This window comes from Marmota monax, unplaced genomic scaffold (genome assembly GCF_021218885.2).
Source record: "Marmota monax isolate L192 unplaced genomic scaffold, Marmota_monax_Labrador192_F-V1.1 WCK01_AAM20220418_F8-fsc00086, whole genome shotgun sequence".
Lineage (NCBI taxonomy): Eukaryota > Metazoa > Chordata > Mammalia > Rodentia > Sciuridae > Marmota > Marmota monax.
The window spans coordinates 1,966,836-1,984,788 of record NW_026693086.1 but is presented as its reverse complement, the minus strand read 5'-3'; the positions used below and the strand labels follow the sequence as shown (position 1 = coordinate 1,984,788).

Sequence of the window (17,953 nt, the reverse complement as noted above, 5' to 3'; positions counted from 1 at the left end):
CTGAGACTTGAGCTCAGGTGACTTGCCCGAGGTCCTAGAGCTACTGGGTGCCACAGTTAGACCTCAAATGCCACCGTTCCCACTACCCCGGAGGACACACTGACTCCAACATCTACGGGGAACACCTTGCTGGCCTCATGGGAGGCAGAGAGGATCCTTCCTACAGAGGCTGGAGTGTGACTGAATGAAATTCAGCTTCCAAGAGGGAGATGAACCCGGGGGTGGGGGGGGGGGTGGCAGGTGAGTGAGCTCATGTGGGAAGCACCCAGGGGAAAAAAAATCAAAATAAAAAGGAAAAAAACAAAAACAAAAAACCACCCCAGCTCGTTGATTACGACAAGGCAAAACCTTTAATAACATGAGTGCTTATTACATTAGCTGCTTCGGGACTCTGACATCTTTGATTTCCGGTCATGTTATTATTATTATTTGTTTTCTAACACGTAAAGGTGAATGCCTCCCTCAGGGCCACCTGGGCGGTGGTGGGTTTCCTGAGGATCTGTGTTGGGTGGACAAATGGGGACAGCTACGCCGGCACCTGATGGGGGATTTGCAGATCCCCCCCCCCCCCCACCTCTGGCCACCACCCTGTGACTTTTGATAAAGTCCTCTCCCAAGGAGGGAAGAACAGTGGAGGAAGGAAGGACAGAAGGACATGTGGGCACAGATACACAGAGGGGAGGGAGGGACGACAGGAAGGGATCCGGTTGGGGAGGTTGGGAATGGAAAGGTGGGGGTCCTGTGGGGATGGGGTGGGGGGACCCCCGTGGGACAGGGCGGAGTCCATTTGGTCTTCATTTCTTTGTGAGAAGTAAGAACCATCACGAGGACCATGCCATGCAACCTTGGAGACGTCTGTGGACACTGCGCCCCCCGCAGGCGGTGCTGGGCGCGGCCAGCGGTCAGGGCCAGCCGCGTCCGCTCACACGGGCGTGGTGCGCCTGTTGGCCGGGTTGTTGTGCAGCGACTCTTTGAACTCTTTGGGCGTGGAATTGTGGAACTGTAGAAAAGCGTGGTCCCGGTCCGAGTTGAGGAGGGTCCCCATGGTGATCTTGGAGGGGTCCCGGGACAGGGTGAACATGGAGATGTCGGTGGAGGGGATGGTGTGGAAGCCTTTGCTGATGGGGGACAGGTCTCGGGACCGCGGCTCGGTGGAGCGGGAGCTGGACCTCCTCCGGAACCTGTACCTGTAGGGCGGGAGGCGGGCGAAGGTGGACTTCTTGAGGAGCTCCGAGTGCGATTTGGCGCGCAGCTGCTGGTGTTTCTCGATGTAGATGTGCACGGCCACCACGCCCACGATCTCGGCGATGATGAAGGAGAAGGCGCCGAAGTAAAAGGACCAGCCGTACGAGTAGCTTTTCTTGGAGTCACGCTGCCCGGGGTCTCCGGCGTTGGCTGATATATAAACGATGATGCCAATGATGTTGCTTAAGCCTGAGAAAAAATGGAAAAGAAAAGAAAAAAAAAGACACACACACATGTGTTGGAGAAAACCTCCAAGGTCAAGGTCACTTTGGGTCTTGAAATATGGATAGAAAATGCAGAATTAAGGTGGGGAGGAGAAGAGACATGGATGATGGCTAAGAAATCCTCGGGCTGAGCTCCTCTTGCAAGGTCTGTGTCTTGGGAAGTGGGGAATTTCTGCAGCTCCCGTCCTGGGCTGTGCCCCTTCAGGTCAAGATGCCCTCCTACTTCTCTAGCAAGGGTGGTAGCACTCAGGGGGGCCTCGGTGTCCCCTTAGAAACAAGGCAACACTGAATCTTTGGCTTTAAGTCATGAGAGTGATAAAGCGAACCAGCGACTGTCCCCTGCCCTTGAATTTCTCACCGTTGGGCGATTGGATAAATGCCATCGGAGCCAAATACAGTAGAAACTTTACTGGGGGTACTTAGGAAATGATTCAGAGGCAAAGGGGGAGAGAGAAAGGCTGAGAATTTTGCTTTGAAGATGAGGCCCCATGGGAGCCAGATCCTGCAGCTGAGAAAGAAGGCGGGGGACCGTGGAGCACCAGAGAGGGACCAAGAATAACCGGCTAGTCAGCTTGGGTGACTGGGAGGCTGGTGGCATCTCAAACTAAAATAAGAGGCAGCCAACAGACCATGTTTAGAGAACAGAGATTTGGATACACCAAGTTGAACGTGTTGGGGGAGACATCCACCACTAGATGTCTACGGATCTGGGGCTGCAATTTGGGGGAACTAATAAGCTCAGGGGGCAAGGACAGTCGTTGACCATCTTTCTGTCTGTGTGGAATAGGATAACCAGTCTTGGGTTGGCTGATGTTTGAGTGTCAAAAATTGGGGGACACAAAGCTGTTTTCCCCCAAAGGCGAGGTCTGCAGACTTAGTTCCCCCCACCAAGTGCCAACAGAATAGCATTGGGAAGCTCCGTTCAGCCTATCGGAGAGAAATAAATTCCCTAGAGAATGACAAAAAGGTACAGGAATCTCTAAGGGCTGTGTTCATCTCGGGTACCTTCCCACATTATTACCCCAGATGGGAAATGTCTCTTTTGGACCCTCTACTCATGGGGTCTCACTCAGAGTTGGTGCCAACAGTGACCCCGAGGAGGTTGACATACTACCCGGCAATTAGTGCGAAATGGAATCTGTCCTTCATGACCATTCCCAGTACCAGTTGGTAAGTGATCATTTCCAGAAGATTCCTGAGTCCTCCTGACACTCTTTGAACACTCCGTATTCTTTCTGGGTCTCCCCTAGATCTCCCCCAAATCAAGCAACTAAGGGCTAAAGCTTGGCATGTCAGGGTCACAGCATCTGCTCAAGTGCTACCATGTGATTGGCAGGAGCACCTGGGTGACGGTTATTATTAATATTTGGGGTGGGACTTCTGCTTATGCTCCATCTAGGACCTGCCCTCAGGGACAGGGCTGGGGTCTGCTCCTGCTGTGGGTCCTCTTGGCATGACCGGGTCCAGGCATTCATCAGGGACTCGGCAAATGCTAATCACCTTGCTATTTGTCACTCTGAGGGTTGGCACATCCTGCTCGGTGTCAGGCCGCAAGGGACCCGACAGGATAAAAAACAGTCCCCTCTTCCTGGAGTGTCAATTTGGCTGGAAGATTAGTAAGGAAGGCACATTCTTTTATATTAAAATGAACACGGATATAATAAGGAGGAGAAAGCAGAATTCACATGAATTTTTAAGTAAAATGAGATGCTGACTTCAAAGGCATTTCCGCTCCCTGAAGGCGGCTTCTAGAGATGCCCCCTGATTCTCCAGGGCCATGTTTGCTCTCTCTCCACCGCTAGCAGGGAAATTTTGGTGGTAAAGTTTAGGAAGCCCCCCCAAAGGGGTCTTGCTGGGGGTCGGGAATAAAAAAGAAAGAAAAAGAAGTTCAAAGAGAGGCTCAGATGTCAACCTGGGTTAAAGAGGCAGGAAGCCAAATGAACTGTCAGTCATTTATGTATAAGGTACTAACTCTGTGCCAGGCCTGATTTTTTTTTTTTAATTATTCCTCTTTTGCAGATAAGGAAACTGCAGAACTTAAGTACTTTTTTGGTACTGGGTATTGAACCCAGGGGGATTCTATCACTGAGCCACATCTCCAGTTATTTTTATTTATTTTTTAATTTTGAGACAGGGTCTCCCTAAGGGCGGCCTCAAACTTGTAGTCCTCCTGTCTCAGCCTCCTGAGTCACTGGGATTACAGGCATGCGCCTCTGCACCCAGCTCCAAGTGGAACTTGAAGCCCCAGCTCAGCCGTGGTAGTAGATTTAGATTTCAGTGACGAGGCGCAGGAGGAACAAGGTGTGAGTGGGCAGTGACTTGGTCCCACCTGTCTGACTGTAAACTTCCAGGTTTGCTCATTGCTATGGCCCCCAAATCCTAGTCTAGAGCCTGACCTAAAGCAAGCATGGAATGCGGGAGTGAATGGAGTTATTTACGTGAAAATCAAGGACACAGTGCACATAGGATCAGCTGCCGTGTCAGGCACACACTGGGTTGGGAATGATCCAGGCACATTCATGTATAGGGACTCAGTTCATCTTCCCAGCCTCAAGAAGTAGGGCCATGAGTATCTCCATTTTTTAGATGGGGAAACTGAGGCAAAGAGAGGTTGAGTGACTTGCCCAAGGTCACACAACAGAGAAGAAGCTGAGGCAAGCTTTTCAGCAGGCACAGTAGCTCCAGAGATCATGTTATTATTTATGCCCAGTGCCTGGAACACAGTAGGTGCTCAATAAACAGTTGTTGATTTTTGTAGTTGAGCAAAAAGAGCCCTAGAGAGTGTTGAATCCTCCATTTTCCGCCATTTTATAAGTGGAAAAAAGCCCTGAGACTCTTGGGGTTCCTGGGGGAGGTTGGTGGAGGGGTCTTGGTTTAGACCCCAAGCTCTGGGATCCCCCTCTGGGCTCTGCAGTTCCTCTGAACCTAATCTACCTGCCATGTCTCATGATAGCCCTGTGCGGACAGAGTTGCTGGCGACACACACGCTTCCCTAACAATCCCCTTGGGGGATAAAATAATGATCTTCTCTTGTTCTTGGGAAACTGTCACATCAGCACAACACTGGTTCTGAGGCTCTGGCTGGGTCGGAGCCAGGAGGGGGCCGACCAGTTACAGAAACGTGCCTCGAAGCAAAACAAATCCCTGGGTTTGCCAGTTGGGAACATCTGTCCACCCAGAGCCCAGAGAGAGGCCACAGCCACCCTGTGGTGGCTTTCTCCCTGGCCTGTCATTGTTGTGGCTTCCCAGAGACTCGGCCAGACGTTCTCACATCCTCACTTTGTAGAAGGGTACACAGTGGGGAAGGGACCTGAGCAGGGATTTACAGGGTCCCCGACTGTGGAATATGTTAGGAATTTATTGAGAAGTAACATTGTGGTCCTTTTGACTCAGTCTCCTTCCAACCACCCCAGGAAGTTGATACGATTATCATTTCGCCATCTCCCAGCTGAGGAAACCAAGTTACAGGGTCTTGGTGACATTTCCCAAGGCCACGTAGGATTCAAACCTAGGAGGACCCCTGTCTTGTTTATCACCCTCTCTTAGCCTTCCTTGTCCCCCCCCTCAATAAACATCCCGCCATTGCAGCTCCCCTAAGTCATGGGTTCCCTTTCCAGGGTTTCATTCATGTGCGGTCTGGAAATATCACATAGAAAATTCCAGAAAAAAAAGCAACCCGATTTATAGGTTTTAAAGAACTTTTATCAGCATAGATTGTTATGACTCTTCTATTTTTATTGTTCTATATTAGAAATAGAATATATTTTTAAAATATATTTGTTAATGTCTCATTAACAAATTAAACCTTATCATAAGTTGTGTATTGGTAGGAAAAAGTGGTCCACAGAGGATTTGGTACTATCTGCAGCTCCGGCATCCACCAGAGGGTCTTGGAAAGTGTCGCCTGTGGATACCTGGGGACTAGAGTGCTGTGCAAACCTTGGAAGGTGGTCACTGGTGAGAAGGTAGGTCCCCTCCTCCCCAAGCCCTGCCTGGTCCTTTGATTCTCTGTCGCATGCCATCAAGGGGCACTGATGTGTCTTGAGAGGGGTGGGGTTTACAATAAGCATGTTTCAAAGGTCCAAAGTTGGCACGGAGCATGCCCAGGGGGACAGAGAGGTGCGGCCCTGGCAGGTACACCCAAGCTGCTCCGGTTCCCCACTTCCAGCTGCAGGTTCGGCATCTTTGGTTTTAATGAAATTCTTCGCGTGCTCTGCTTTAGCACAACGAATTGCACATTTTTTATTTTATTTTATTTTTGGCTCTTTCCTGGAGGGGACCCTGGGTAGCATGGCTCTGTCCACCTGGCTTCAGGTTGGGGGTCTGTGGCCATCTCAGGGCTGGGGCAAGTCACTCACCTGCAGACACAAAGAAGATGCCAGCACTCAGGATGACATTGTGCCGGCTGCGGTGGAACTCGCTGGCCGCCACGCAGAGCCCCCCGAAGAACAGCAGGGTGACGCTGAGGATGGGGAAGACGCTGGAGGCCCTCACAGCCCCTGCGGAGAGGAAGAGAGAGGCCGCGTCCTGCACACCGGCCGCCCCGGGTCCCCCTGCCACGGGCATGGGGGCCCCTGAGGGGAAGACGGGGCAGAAGTTGCAGAGCAAGGCCACATGTGATGTGGGCCCAGGTTAGTGCCGTCTGCTCGGGGACCCGAGCTGGGAAGGGGTTGGCACTCTGCAGTCACCGTCCTGAGAGTCTTAACAACCTTTGTCTCTGAATCCGTGTGGTGGAAGCCAAGTCCAAGGGCACAGAGGGCTCTGCGCTGTGAGCTGTGAGCTTTGGTTCACAACTTCTCTACTGTCCACCTCCCCAACTCCCTGGGCCGGGTTTTCTGTCCTCTCCTGCCTCTGCTCGGTGACCACTATCATCCTTTGACCCTGCTATGGGCCTGTGCATATAAACACAGGGAGAATCAGGGGCAGGTGTAAGCCCCAGGCCCCTGGGAGGGTTAGCACTCACTCTAACAGTGTCCCCAGGCCCAGGGGAGTGTGACATTAAACAACCAATAGAAAATGCTATGACAGGTCAGAAGAGAGATGGCAGAAGACAGTAAATGATTTTTTCACCCCCTGCATTTTGAACGAGGAGCCCAAGATCTTTATTTTGTATTGGGATCTGCAGATAATGCACCCAGCCTTGGATGCGGGGACTCCTATCAGAACGTTCGATGCTCATCACATGCAGAATCTTCCCCAGCACACACCTGCAGAGCCTGCTCATATCCATTGAAAACCCATTCAGTCACTGAATGAGCAAATGAATTTATTCACTCAACACGTATTTTTTGAGCACCTACTAGATTCCAGGTGCTGTGCTGGCTGCAGGGAGAATGTTTAACAACCACAGAGGCACGGGCACTTTATTTTATGTTTTGAAGGTGAAGCTGACAGAATTTGCTGATGGAGCAGTTGTGGACGGGAGAGGAAAAGTTCTGTCAGCCCTGAGCAATGGTGGCATCTGTGTTGACAAAGGAGCAGCCCGAGGGTGGGGCAGGGAGGGACGCAGCTCTTTTGGGCCATGGAGGACTCACAGCTGTTTGCGTTACTCAGTGTTCGAGGCTAGACCACAGTGAAGTGTCCTAGGCTAGACCACAGTGGAAGTGGTCTAGCTCCGGGTACTTCCATTCACCACCCAAGAGATGCTCAAGACCCCAGGGACAAGAGCTCTCTCCACAGTGTCATGATTGTGTTTAAATAAATTAAAGAAATGCTTGCTTGCTTGTTTGTTTTTTACCTTCAGATTTCTGGAATTATCTGAAGGGGACAGTGGAGGAACCCTGGGGTCAGGAGCTGAGCTCACAGGGGTAGAGAGAAGACAGAATGCTTCTAGCATTTGATTCAATCTGGCTGCCCCACGTGACCCAACGCAAGGGTCTGGGCTGTCCAGGGCCCCAGATAACTCTGCCCCTCTTGATCCTTAGCTGTGATGGTGACATTTTGGGAGCAGTTTCAAACTTCCTAGAAACCTGCTAGAGGAAGACGGGCACGGAGGAGAGGATCCTGCCACCCTGTCACCCTGGGGACATGAAGGGATCAGTCCCTTTGTGGGCTTCTCGCCTGCGCTGGCTGTTCTGAAGATCTTTGCTCACACACTGGCTCGGGTTGGGGCTCAGAGAATGGTAACGTGGAAATACAACGATTTTTGGGTTTTTTTTCCCTGCATGCTGATTAATTTGATCTAAAGGAAATGAAGAGGCTTTCAAAGAGCAACTTCAGAATTAAAGGTCCCTCTGACCTTGTCTCCTCCCCATCCCAGCCCCACGCACACCCTCGTCCTTCCCTCAAGCACAGGGAGAGGTTTTCTGCACATTTCCCTTATCTGCCTGAGGTCCAGACCCACTAAAGAAGAAGCCGTTACCTTGGGTTCCTTCCTGGGTTTTCACTCGCTAAACTCATTTCACAGGAAAAAAGACTTTGAGTCTGTCAACACCCCTGGACGGACTTTGGTCACACACCCTTGCCTCTATTTTAGTCCCAGAGGGAATCATTTACAACCCAGCCTGTCCTTCCAGCCAGACCCCGCCCCAGGTCACCGTGTGCTCTCCAGGCTCATGGAGTCCCCTGAAAAATCATTTACCTCATTTACGGGGCCCCCCACCCCCAGCCAAAGGGGTATAGAAAGAAGCTTCTCCATCACGTTGCACAGGGTCTAAGCACATTCCTGTGGGTTTGCAACACGTTGTGATGTTTTTTTGCTTGTTAATAAATTTGCAGATTATTTCTCCCATTTCTTATGTCTATGACATATTATGTCAGTGTTGTGGTTTGGACATAAGGAGTCCCCGCCCCAAAGCTCCTATGTCCTTTCGGGAACGTTCAGAGATGAAATGATTGGGTTAGGAGAGCTGTCACTGAGTCTGTGGATGGATCCATCGATGGTTGGTGATTTAGACAGTCACTGGGTGGTAACCGTAGGCAAGTGGGGTGTGGTGGCTGGAGGGAGCAGGTCACTGGGAGCCTGCCGTTGGGGGTATCCTGTTCCCTGGGACCTTGTGCTCTCTGTTCCTGGCTGCCATGAGCAGTGCTCCTCTGGATGCCCCTCCGCCATGATGTTCTGCCTCACCTTGGGCTCAGAGCAATGGAGTGAGCGGACCATGCACCTCTGAAACCATGCACCTCTGAAACCATGATCCAAAATGAACTCTTCCTTTGCTAAGTTATTCTTATCAGGTATTGTGGTCACAGCAACAAGAAATTGACTGATGCAATCAGCTTATTTCCATGGACCTTCAGGGGGCAGAGGGCCGATTTCCCTTCACCCTAACCCTACAGGAGGCAGGCTCACCTTGGTGTTCGTTAGCCCCCAGGTAAGCGGTGTCATCTCAGGGCGTGGGCTCTGCGGACCTGAGTGTGGCTATAACTGATCTCTTATGAGCCCAAATGTGGGAGAGCAGCTCAATGATAATTTCTAAAAATTCACATATCTGGCCTGCGGGTTTCCACTTGGACTCTTGGCCTGGAACCCCCCAAATTATTAAGGGGGTGGGATCCACCCCCTCCAGTGGCTTCAAGCGCCCATTTGGAACTTGCGAACTGACGTTGAAAGTGAACATTTGCTTTGCGTATTGCCAGGAATCACTTGAATATTCAAAGGGATGAGTTTACTTGGTGAGAGAGAGAGAGAATCCTTTACAATTTTTTTTTTCCAAAAAATGATTAACCTTTGAAATGTGCCCAAAGGAAAAGATCTGAACATTTCAAGCGATTGACTCACGTTGGTTGTGACAGTGTATATTTGCAACGTGTGAATATGTGACATGTAAACGTGGCAGTTTTCAAAGTGGCAAAGTAACCATTAAGTAACTTTTAATGAACAAGACATGAACAGATTCTGTCATCTCTGGCTACAGGTGTCTGTAAGGCAGGATTTTTTTTTTTTAATCTGCTGACATTTTCTCTGAGTAGGTTGGAGTCCACCCTGTACGGTTTAGCCCAGGGGGGTCACATGGTGGCTTCAGAAAAAAATATATATATATTGTCTTTTTCCCTGTTTCTCCTTCTCAAGGTCTCTGACCTGGTTTGGATCTGGAATGTTCCCTGAAAGTTCACATGTTGAAAGCTTGGTCCCCAGTGCAGCCAGGGCAGAGGTGCTCTGGACTTCTGGGCACTGACTGGACCCTGAGGGCTCTGACCCCATCAGTGGGTGGATGGATTAATCCATTTTCAGCTGAATGGGAGGTGGGGGGAGGGGGGAGTTGCAGGAAGTAGGTCACTGAGAGCCTGCTTTGGAGGGGTTTGTCCTCTCCCGGCCCCTTCTCTCTCTCCCCCACCCCTCCCCGGGGTGCCGTGAGCTGAGCAGCCCTCCCCCACCAGGACCTTCCAACACTACTTCTGCCTTGGAACCAGCTGACCATGGACTGAGTGTCCTGAAACCATGAACCGGAATAAATCTCCCATCCCTTAAGTCAGGTGTTTTGGTCACAGTGATAGAAAGCTGATCACCGCACTGGCTGGAGCTAAGGGAGCGCCTCAGGGTGGGGAGGTAAGCTTGATCCAGGGTCCTTCCACCATCCGAGTCTGAGTAGGACTTTGCCGAGTCCACGCTATGTTATGGGGAGTCTCCAGACGTCTTTGAAACCTCCCTCTAGGGTGCTCTCCCCCAAAATTTATGTACCGGAAACAGAATCCCCAAATCTGCATGTTAATGCTATTTGAAGGTGGGACCTTAAGGAGTAATTAGGATTAGAGGAAGTCATGAGGGTGGGTCCCCCATGACGGCCCTGGTGACCTTAGGAGATGTGATAGTCTCCTCCATGTCATGCAGACAGGAGGCCCTCACCAGAGGCTGAGCAGAACTGTGAGCCAAATAAACCTTTATTCTTTATAGATTACCTAGCCTCAGGCATTTTGTTATACCAGTGTAGAGCAGACTGAGACATACGGGTTTAAGCTGCAGCCTACCCCAAAGGGCACATAAAAAAGGGAATAGAACAAAAACATCATGTGCAGAGGTCCGATCCCATCAGGACTGTGGGTCCCAACAGAATTAGCAGCCTATACTCTTGGATGGGCAAGGAGATCCCTGCAGGAACAAGACTCTGGCCTTCCGTGGCTGAGTCGGGGATTCCAATATTCCTGACCTGTGGGCTCTTTTAAGGGTCCTCCTCCAACTTAGCCAGATGGTGTGGAGATTGGTGAAGCTTACGTGAACCGTGAGGTAGGCTGAGGGGAGATAAAGGAACAGAGGACTCCACCTTCCCAGAGGGGAGAAAAGCATTTTGATGGAAAAGTAATTGACCTCTCCAAAGAACTTAAAAATCAATTTTCCGAGTTGTGCAATAGCAGTCACGGTTCTGTTGAGCCTCCAACAGAGCAAACATCAAAATGTTTCGTCCAAGTCGGAAAGAAAAATAAGGATCAGCTGTGGGCGCGCTGGTGAAATCCCTCTGGTCATGACGTCCAAGCTATTCTCTTTTGAGGAGGTCCAAGTTCTACCCTCTGGAGATTTTTTGAAAGCATGTATTTGAGTTGAAGAAAATGCCTGAGATTTTTCTCCTAATGTCATACCCTAAGCTTTGGATAAGCTTGCAGCTCCAAATGTGGTTTTGACTTTGCACACCAAATCTCTTTGAGCTGCTGATATGAGGGGTTTGAAGAAAGATGAACAGTGTGTTCCGTCTGCAAAGTGGGCCTAGGCACGACGATTCTTTTCACATTAGCCCTTCCACAATAACTTTTTCCTGTTACGTTATTAAAGGTTCATACGTAGACTCACGGCCATATGCATCTAGAATCACGTCATGACTAAAGACGAAAATGATTTTAATTTAAAAATTCTCCTTCCTTCCTTGCTCTCTGGTGCCGGGGCTAGAACCCTGGGCCTCCTGCCTGCTAAGCGCGTGCTCCACTTCTGGGCTACATCCCCAGCCCCCAAACACTTGAGGTAGGAGCTAACACACAGAAGCTGAATAGGAAAATTTCTTGGAGTTTTAATTTATAATCACCGTTTTTTAAAAAAATCACCCGAAGTCTAACACTTCTGAAGAGCAAATTAGTCAACGCCGGTGAAATTTTCCTTTTGAGTGATCTGAAAACAGGTTCTTGAAGAAATGACATGTAAACCCCAAACCAAGTTCCCTCTGGGCCGGAACCAGTTTGACTTCTATTCTTCTCTTGAGCATAAACTTGACTAAACTCATTGTGTGTGTTTGATGATCGTTGTGGGTGTTTGTTAACTATCCAATTAACCAATCTCTAGGGCAGTTAATGGCTCTGTCAATTCTTATAAATGACAAGCCATACCTCGGTTCTGCGGCTGAACTGTGCCAATATAATCCCCTGCAACAAACCAGAGCTAACACACACACACACACACACACACACACACACACACGGCCTCACGGTTACATGCTGGGCCCGGGGCTAAGCGTACTGTGCATTATTAGCTTAGTTAATTTTTATGACCCTGTCAGACAGAGGACATGACAATCTCCATTTCGGAAAAGATGAAGGACGGTTAAGAGGTGAGACAACTTGCCCCAGGTTGAACCTCGCTGGGAGGGAGTCAAACCAGGGTCACAGCCCAGATCTGTCAGATTCCAGAGCCCTTGCTTGAAGTCACCACACTCCACTGGCTCCTATGTGCTTTAGTTGTGACAGTCTATGTCAGATCCATGGTACTGACCTTGGAAAAATCCTATGGCGACATTGGCCCTGTCCCAGTAGGATTGAAACTGAAGGGAAGTCAAAGGAAAGTGAACTTTGGTTTGTGTTTATCCTCCTCGGACTTACCCCTGGGGACCTCGCCCATTAGCACCTCACCCATTAGCACCTCGCCCATTAGCACCTCCAATCAACCCTCTGGGGAAGGGGAAAACTTGAATTCAAGTTGAAGAAAATTTCTTAGATTTTTATCCTAAGTAGACTAAAAAGGACCTTTCCATTTTAGCCAACCCACTCTCCCACCCCTGTTTCTAGTTCATTAAAAATGGAAGAGACTTAGGTCTCAGACTTAAGAGACTCAGGTCTCAGAACCCTGTCTATAGCTCTGTCTAGTGGCGCCTGGAACTGCTCCTTTGCACATAGATGTGGACATGGAGGGACCTCAAACTCAGAAGCAGCTGGTGGAGGGCAGGGGACCCTGCCATCCCACCCCCGGTTCCCCCAAGAGAAAGCCAGGAAGAGGAGAGACTTACGTAGGAGGTACTCCGCTGTATCCTGTTCGTAGTCTGCATCTTCAGGGAAGTGGTCGATTTTCTTGCACACTCCTCGGAAAGCCCCTGCGGAAACAAGCGTGGTCCTGAGAACCCAATGGGTTCAGCCTGAGTCCTTGACCTCACGGGACCATTCTTTCCCCTGGTTGTCGGGAAGCTGGGCCCAGGGAGGCTCAATCGCATCTTTATACAGGGCACAAAAAAAGAGACGAGCTGCTCTGACTTGGATCTTGAATGTCCCCCAAAGGTCTATGGGTCCCCAGCCAGTGACATAGTGGGAGGTGGTGGAACCTTTAGGAGGTGGAGCATGCTGGCAGGAAGTGAGGTCATTGGGAGAATGCCCTTGAAGGGATTATTGGGATCCCGGGCCCTTTCCTCTGTCTGCTCCCTGGAAACCCTGAGGTGGGCAGCTTTGGGGTATCACCTGCCCCCCCATGTTGTTCTGCTTTGCCACAGGCCAAAAAAAATAATGGAGCCAACCAACCAACCAACCAACCAACCATGGACAGACACCTCTGAAACAGTGAGCCCAAATAAACTCTTCCTGTTTTAAAAGGTGATTTATCTCAGGGATTTTGTCACAGTGACCTAAAGCGAGCACTCCACTAGAGGCAAGCCATTCATTAAATAAAAAAGGAAAAGACTCAAATATTCGATTTCTTCCATGTTGCACGACGTTGGCATCCACCTTGGAAGAGCAAAAAGAAGTAGGAATGCGAAAGCAGGTCTCAGGACACTGTCGGGTCTGACCTCTCCCACAAGTGAAAGGAAAAAGAGGTGGGGATTATGTTTAGTAATTTATCTTCCCATTTTATAGATGAGGAAATCAGGCTTGAAGAATTTTGCTTGAGGGCTGGGGTTGTGGCGTGGTGGTAGAGCGCTTGCCTACCATGCGCGAGGTGCTGGGTGCGATTCTCAGCACTGCATATAAATCAGTGAATAAAATAAAGGTCCATCAACAACTAAAATTATATATATATACACACACACACACATGACTTTAAAAAGTTAGTCCTATTAGTCTTTAACAAAAAAGTAAATGAATAAAATAAAAGAATTTTGCTTGAAGTCACTCAGGTAAATAAATGGTCCAGCCAGGTTCCCAATCAAGATCTGAATCCAGACATGGTGGAACATTCTGCTTTCTCAGACAATGACTCTCCTGTTCCCTGTCCCTGCTCTACAGGGTCACAGTTCCCTGTCCCTTGCTGGGTGGCCCACCCCTTCAGGAACCACAGAATTGGCGAGGAGACATCTCAAAGAAACCGTCAGCCTTTGACTTCCTCTCCTTTCTTCAGCATAGATTGGACTTAACTCATTGTGTGTGTGTGTGTGTTTGAGAATCATGGCGGGTGTTTATTAACTAGCCAATTAGCCATTCTCTGGGGCAGTTAATGGCTCTGTCAGTTCTTATAAATGACAAACAATATTCAGGATGTCTCATCTGGCCGCCACACAGCATGGAATTATGCATTCCTGTCCTCTTCCCTGTCTGCAAAGACAGTAGGGAGGTGAGAAAGAGGGTTGTTGTTGTTGGTGGGAGAATCAGATAGAGCTGAGCTTGTGCTTCAGAGCAGTCATTGCATATTAAAAAAAAAAAAAAGCCACACTCACGAACAGGAGACAATTTTTTCTGCAAAGCTTTAGGCACATCATGATAACAGCTGCCAGTTATAAAGTCCTTCCAAGGAGCCAGGCACGTTGGTGAAAACTTACAGTCTTATCTCACTGACTCTCGCCCCCTGCACCCCAGGAGGTAAGGTCGATTAATAGTGACATTTATGACGAGGCAGGAGAGCCACAGAGGGGAATGGAGGTGTCCCAGTCAGTGAGTGGCAGAATTGGTATTCGAATCCAGGCTCCAAAGCCTGTGATTTCATCATTACTCTATGAATAACCATTACTCTCATGTCTACTATGATTATGTCTATTATTATCTTATAATGATAACAGTACTATCTATTTAACCTCTATCATAAGTAGGCTCCCCAGGGACATTTCACGACAATTGCAATGAGCTATGTAGAACATCTCTTTGGTTCTGATCCCCAGCTCGCCGGGCAAAGAATAGACTTTGAACTAAGGAAAGGATTCAGGAGAGAAGTCTCCAGGAAGTTTCTTGGAAGAAAAGACAAACCTGTATCGTCTTCCCTGATATTGAAAAAAAAAAGGCCTTTCGTTTTTTTCTTGTTCAGATTTCAGAGTTTCCTTTATGTATTTTGCCTGGATAATAAATCCTCATAAGTAACTTATAGGTTCTCCTTTTACCATGTGCCCCAGGACCAGTCTACGCATTTGATAGGTGAGGAAACCGAGAGGCTTAACAAGGCTGTGGTTAGTAACTGCGTCACTCAAGGGCAGGCAGGTCTGGCTGACTCCAAGGTCAAGGTTCCTAAGCACTATTGTGACTTGCTCTCCCTTCAGTGGCTTTGGAGTTGCAAGCAAGTCCCCGGATAGGTGGCTTAGTGGTCATTCTGTGGTCTGTTCCCCGCTATTGATGTGGCATTGAACGGCACCAGTCATCTTCCCATCAACTTATACTTTTTCTATAATGTATTCCAAGGAACAATGGGCAGGTTAGCAGTTTCACCTGTTCCACAAAAGATTTCCTGGGGAAGAGAAGGTCCTGGTGAAAAATGGAATGTGGACCCTCCTCCAACAGCCCAGTCGGAATCGCTGTGGGAATTAGGAGCTACGCCCTTGCCTGCATCTGCTTGTGAAATGGCCTTACTCGAGATGACTCCAGGTGGCTTGAAACTGGGACTCAGAACCAGTGGCTTTTGAAGTCACAGGCACCAGTGTGCTTTCCATGGTTCGAAGTGGCCTCCCACCTGTTTCTGTTCAGCCCATGAGCAAAGAATGGTGTTAGTGTACTTAGATGATTGGAAAAAAAAAATCAAAAGAAGAATATTATTTCATGACATATGAAAAACGTGAAATTCAAATTCGGGTGTCGATAAATTTTATTGACACCGCTGTACCCACTTACTGACATAGTTTTGATGGCGGCTTTCATGCTCCTGTGGCGGAGTGAGGTGTGGCAGAGACAGCCAAGCTGAAAATAGTTACCCTCTGGCCCTTTTGGAAACATCTTGCTGAACCCTGGTCTGATGATTTCTGTGTTGTGAAGTCACAAGTGAAAAGTGAAGAGGGGTTGGTCCCTTTCTGAGATGGAGGCAATAATCCAGCCTGGTCCCTCCAAAGCAAATAGTGGTGAGTTTTTAGAAAAATCTAGTTGCAGACTGGTTTGGTGATTTTTTTTTGTTTGCTAAATAAATAGTTCTGTGCTTTTCTTACCTGCAAAATTTTATTGCATGTTTTGATGCATTTTTTTCAAAGAATTACACGTGTCAATACAATTTAAAAATTCAAGGTATCTCATTCCAAAGCCTGATTGGCAGTTTCTCTTTAAAAAAAATGAGGTGCTCCGTCCGTCCCACATTTGCATGGGACAACACCCTTTGTAGCTGGACATCAGCAGCCCTCTTAAGCCTGGGCATGAACTCTCCAATTGGCCAAAGTCCCCAACTTAGGATGCTTCCCTGTCCCTGTAGATATTTCAGCTTATAACCCCAGAGTCAAAATGTGGTGAGAACCCAGTCTTCGGAGTCACCCTTTAGAGAGAATCCTGACTCAGCAGCCACTTACTCCTTGTGGTTGCCTGCCCCAGATTACCTCTCCAAAACCTCAGCTTCATCTTCTACCAAAGGGAGATAATAATAGTCACTTCTGGGAGTTGTCACCAGAATTAATGGCGGCAGTAATAGTAGTTACGGTGGCAGTCGCTGTTCTCGGTACTTTGCACATAAATCTTTTAATCAGGCAATGATGTAAAGGACTTTTTACAGTCCCCGGCACCTAGTAAGCACTCAATAAATTACAGCTATTACTATCGCCGGTTTGGGTAGGTATTTTAGGACCAGCAGAGACACATCGGCGACATGGTGAGATTTTAGAAAGCAATATAAAAGGAAAGGGAAACAGGAATTTCCTCAAGGAAGATTGCACACTGAAAACGGAGCTGCTGGCACCCCGAGCCACACACTCATTATAAAGTGAACTTGGCCATTCCTGTGGTAGCATATTGCTAGCTCCCAGAAATAACCACTGCTTTGCATTTATATATATATATATATATATATATATATATATATATATATATATATTTCCTTTCAGGCTCCCCCCCCCCTCGTCTTTCTTGTGCTTTCACACAAAAATGACTTAACAAGATTGAGATCATGCTGTTCTTCTCACATTTTCTTAGGAGTATTTCCCCATATCAGTCAATCCAAGGAAATAGAAGGGGGCTGGATTTCCCACCAATCGCACAGAAAGAAATCAAGAGAGAGGTTGAAAACCTTTAAAAGGTAAGGAGCAAGTCAGAACACAGAGATCAACACCGCTAAGGCCCTGGGGCAGAGAGAAGCAAACCAGGAAGAGGACCGAAGGAGTGTGGTCTGGAGACAGAACCCGGGGGCTACAGGGGAGAGGTGATGGAGAACCATCCCTGGGCAGGCGTGAGAACTGGGCATGAGAACCAATGGATTGCAGAACCTTGGGAAGAGTTTGAGAATGGGAGACAGAACCAGAAGAAATTTCCTGAGCTGTTGAGGGATAATCACAGAGCCTGGATTTATGGGTCTAGAGTCTCTCTCTGCAATGAGAATGTGAGCTCTGAGGACCAGAATCTTCTGTCCTGGCCACCCGTGAATCCCTAGGACTCTGGCTCCATCCTAGATAGAAAAGACGATATCAGCAGTTCATCTCCAGATCCCACAGTGGAAGAAAACACCCGTCACATGAATAAAGATGCACCCTTGAGCGAACACTCCTTAAAGCCAACCTTGGAGATATTATTAAAATCAAGAATTAGATAATCCACATCATCGCCTCTATTATTTACTAGATAGTCGTACAAGTTCTAGTTAGCATAAGAATTGTGTTAGAAGCAATAATTTTTAAAAAATGGAAGAAGAGGACCATTTTTTTTTCCAGGTCATAAGAATTCGTCTATTTGGGAAGCTGAAAGCAATTTGGTAGGAAAAAAAATATATCAGAATGAATGAAAAGGGCTTAGTAAAGTGATTTCTCATGGGATATGAAGTCCTACCCACTAAGCTGCAAGAATTAAGACATTGTGGTACTGGCTTTAAGAATAACATGTATCAGGACATTTTTCAATGCAGAGAGATGTTACAAAGAAAACAAGAAGCCGTTCCTTTTCCCATCTTCAGATAATCCTTGTTAAATTGGAAGAACAATACGCGCAGGAAAAAAATTCAAGCAGTACAGACAGGGTTCAAAGGGAAGCACACCTCCCCCCAACCC

The 17,953-nt window shown here is 48.2% G+C and overlaps 1 protein-coding gene across 1 annotated transcript in view; it reads right to left on the bottom strand.

Annotated features, from left to right (window-relative positions):
- Nucleotides 1-331: 331 nt before the first annotated feature.
- The window catches only part of Cacng3 (calcium voltage-gated channel auxiliary subunit gamma 3), a 78,742-nt gene continuing 61,120 nt past the window's right edge, over nt 332-17,953 (bottom strand). Inside the window, exons 2-4 of the mRNA XM_046454628.2 lie at nt 12,608-12,691; nt 5,828-5,968; nt 332-1,434 (exon numbers count right to left, since the gene is read on the bottom strand). Coding sequence (XP_046310584.1) covers nt 923-1,434; nt 5,828-5,968; nt 12,608-12,691 — 737 coding nt within the window. The 3' untranslated portion in view covers nt 332-922. The remainder of the gene's footprint in view (nt 1,435-5,827; nt 5,969-12,607; nt 12,692-17,953) is intronic.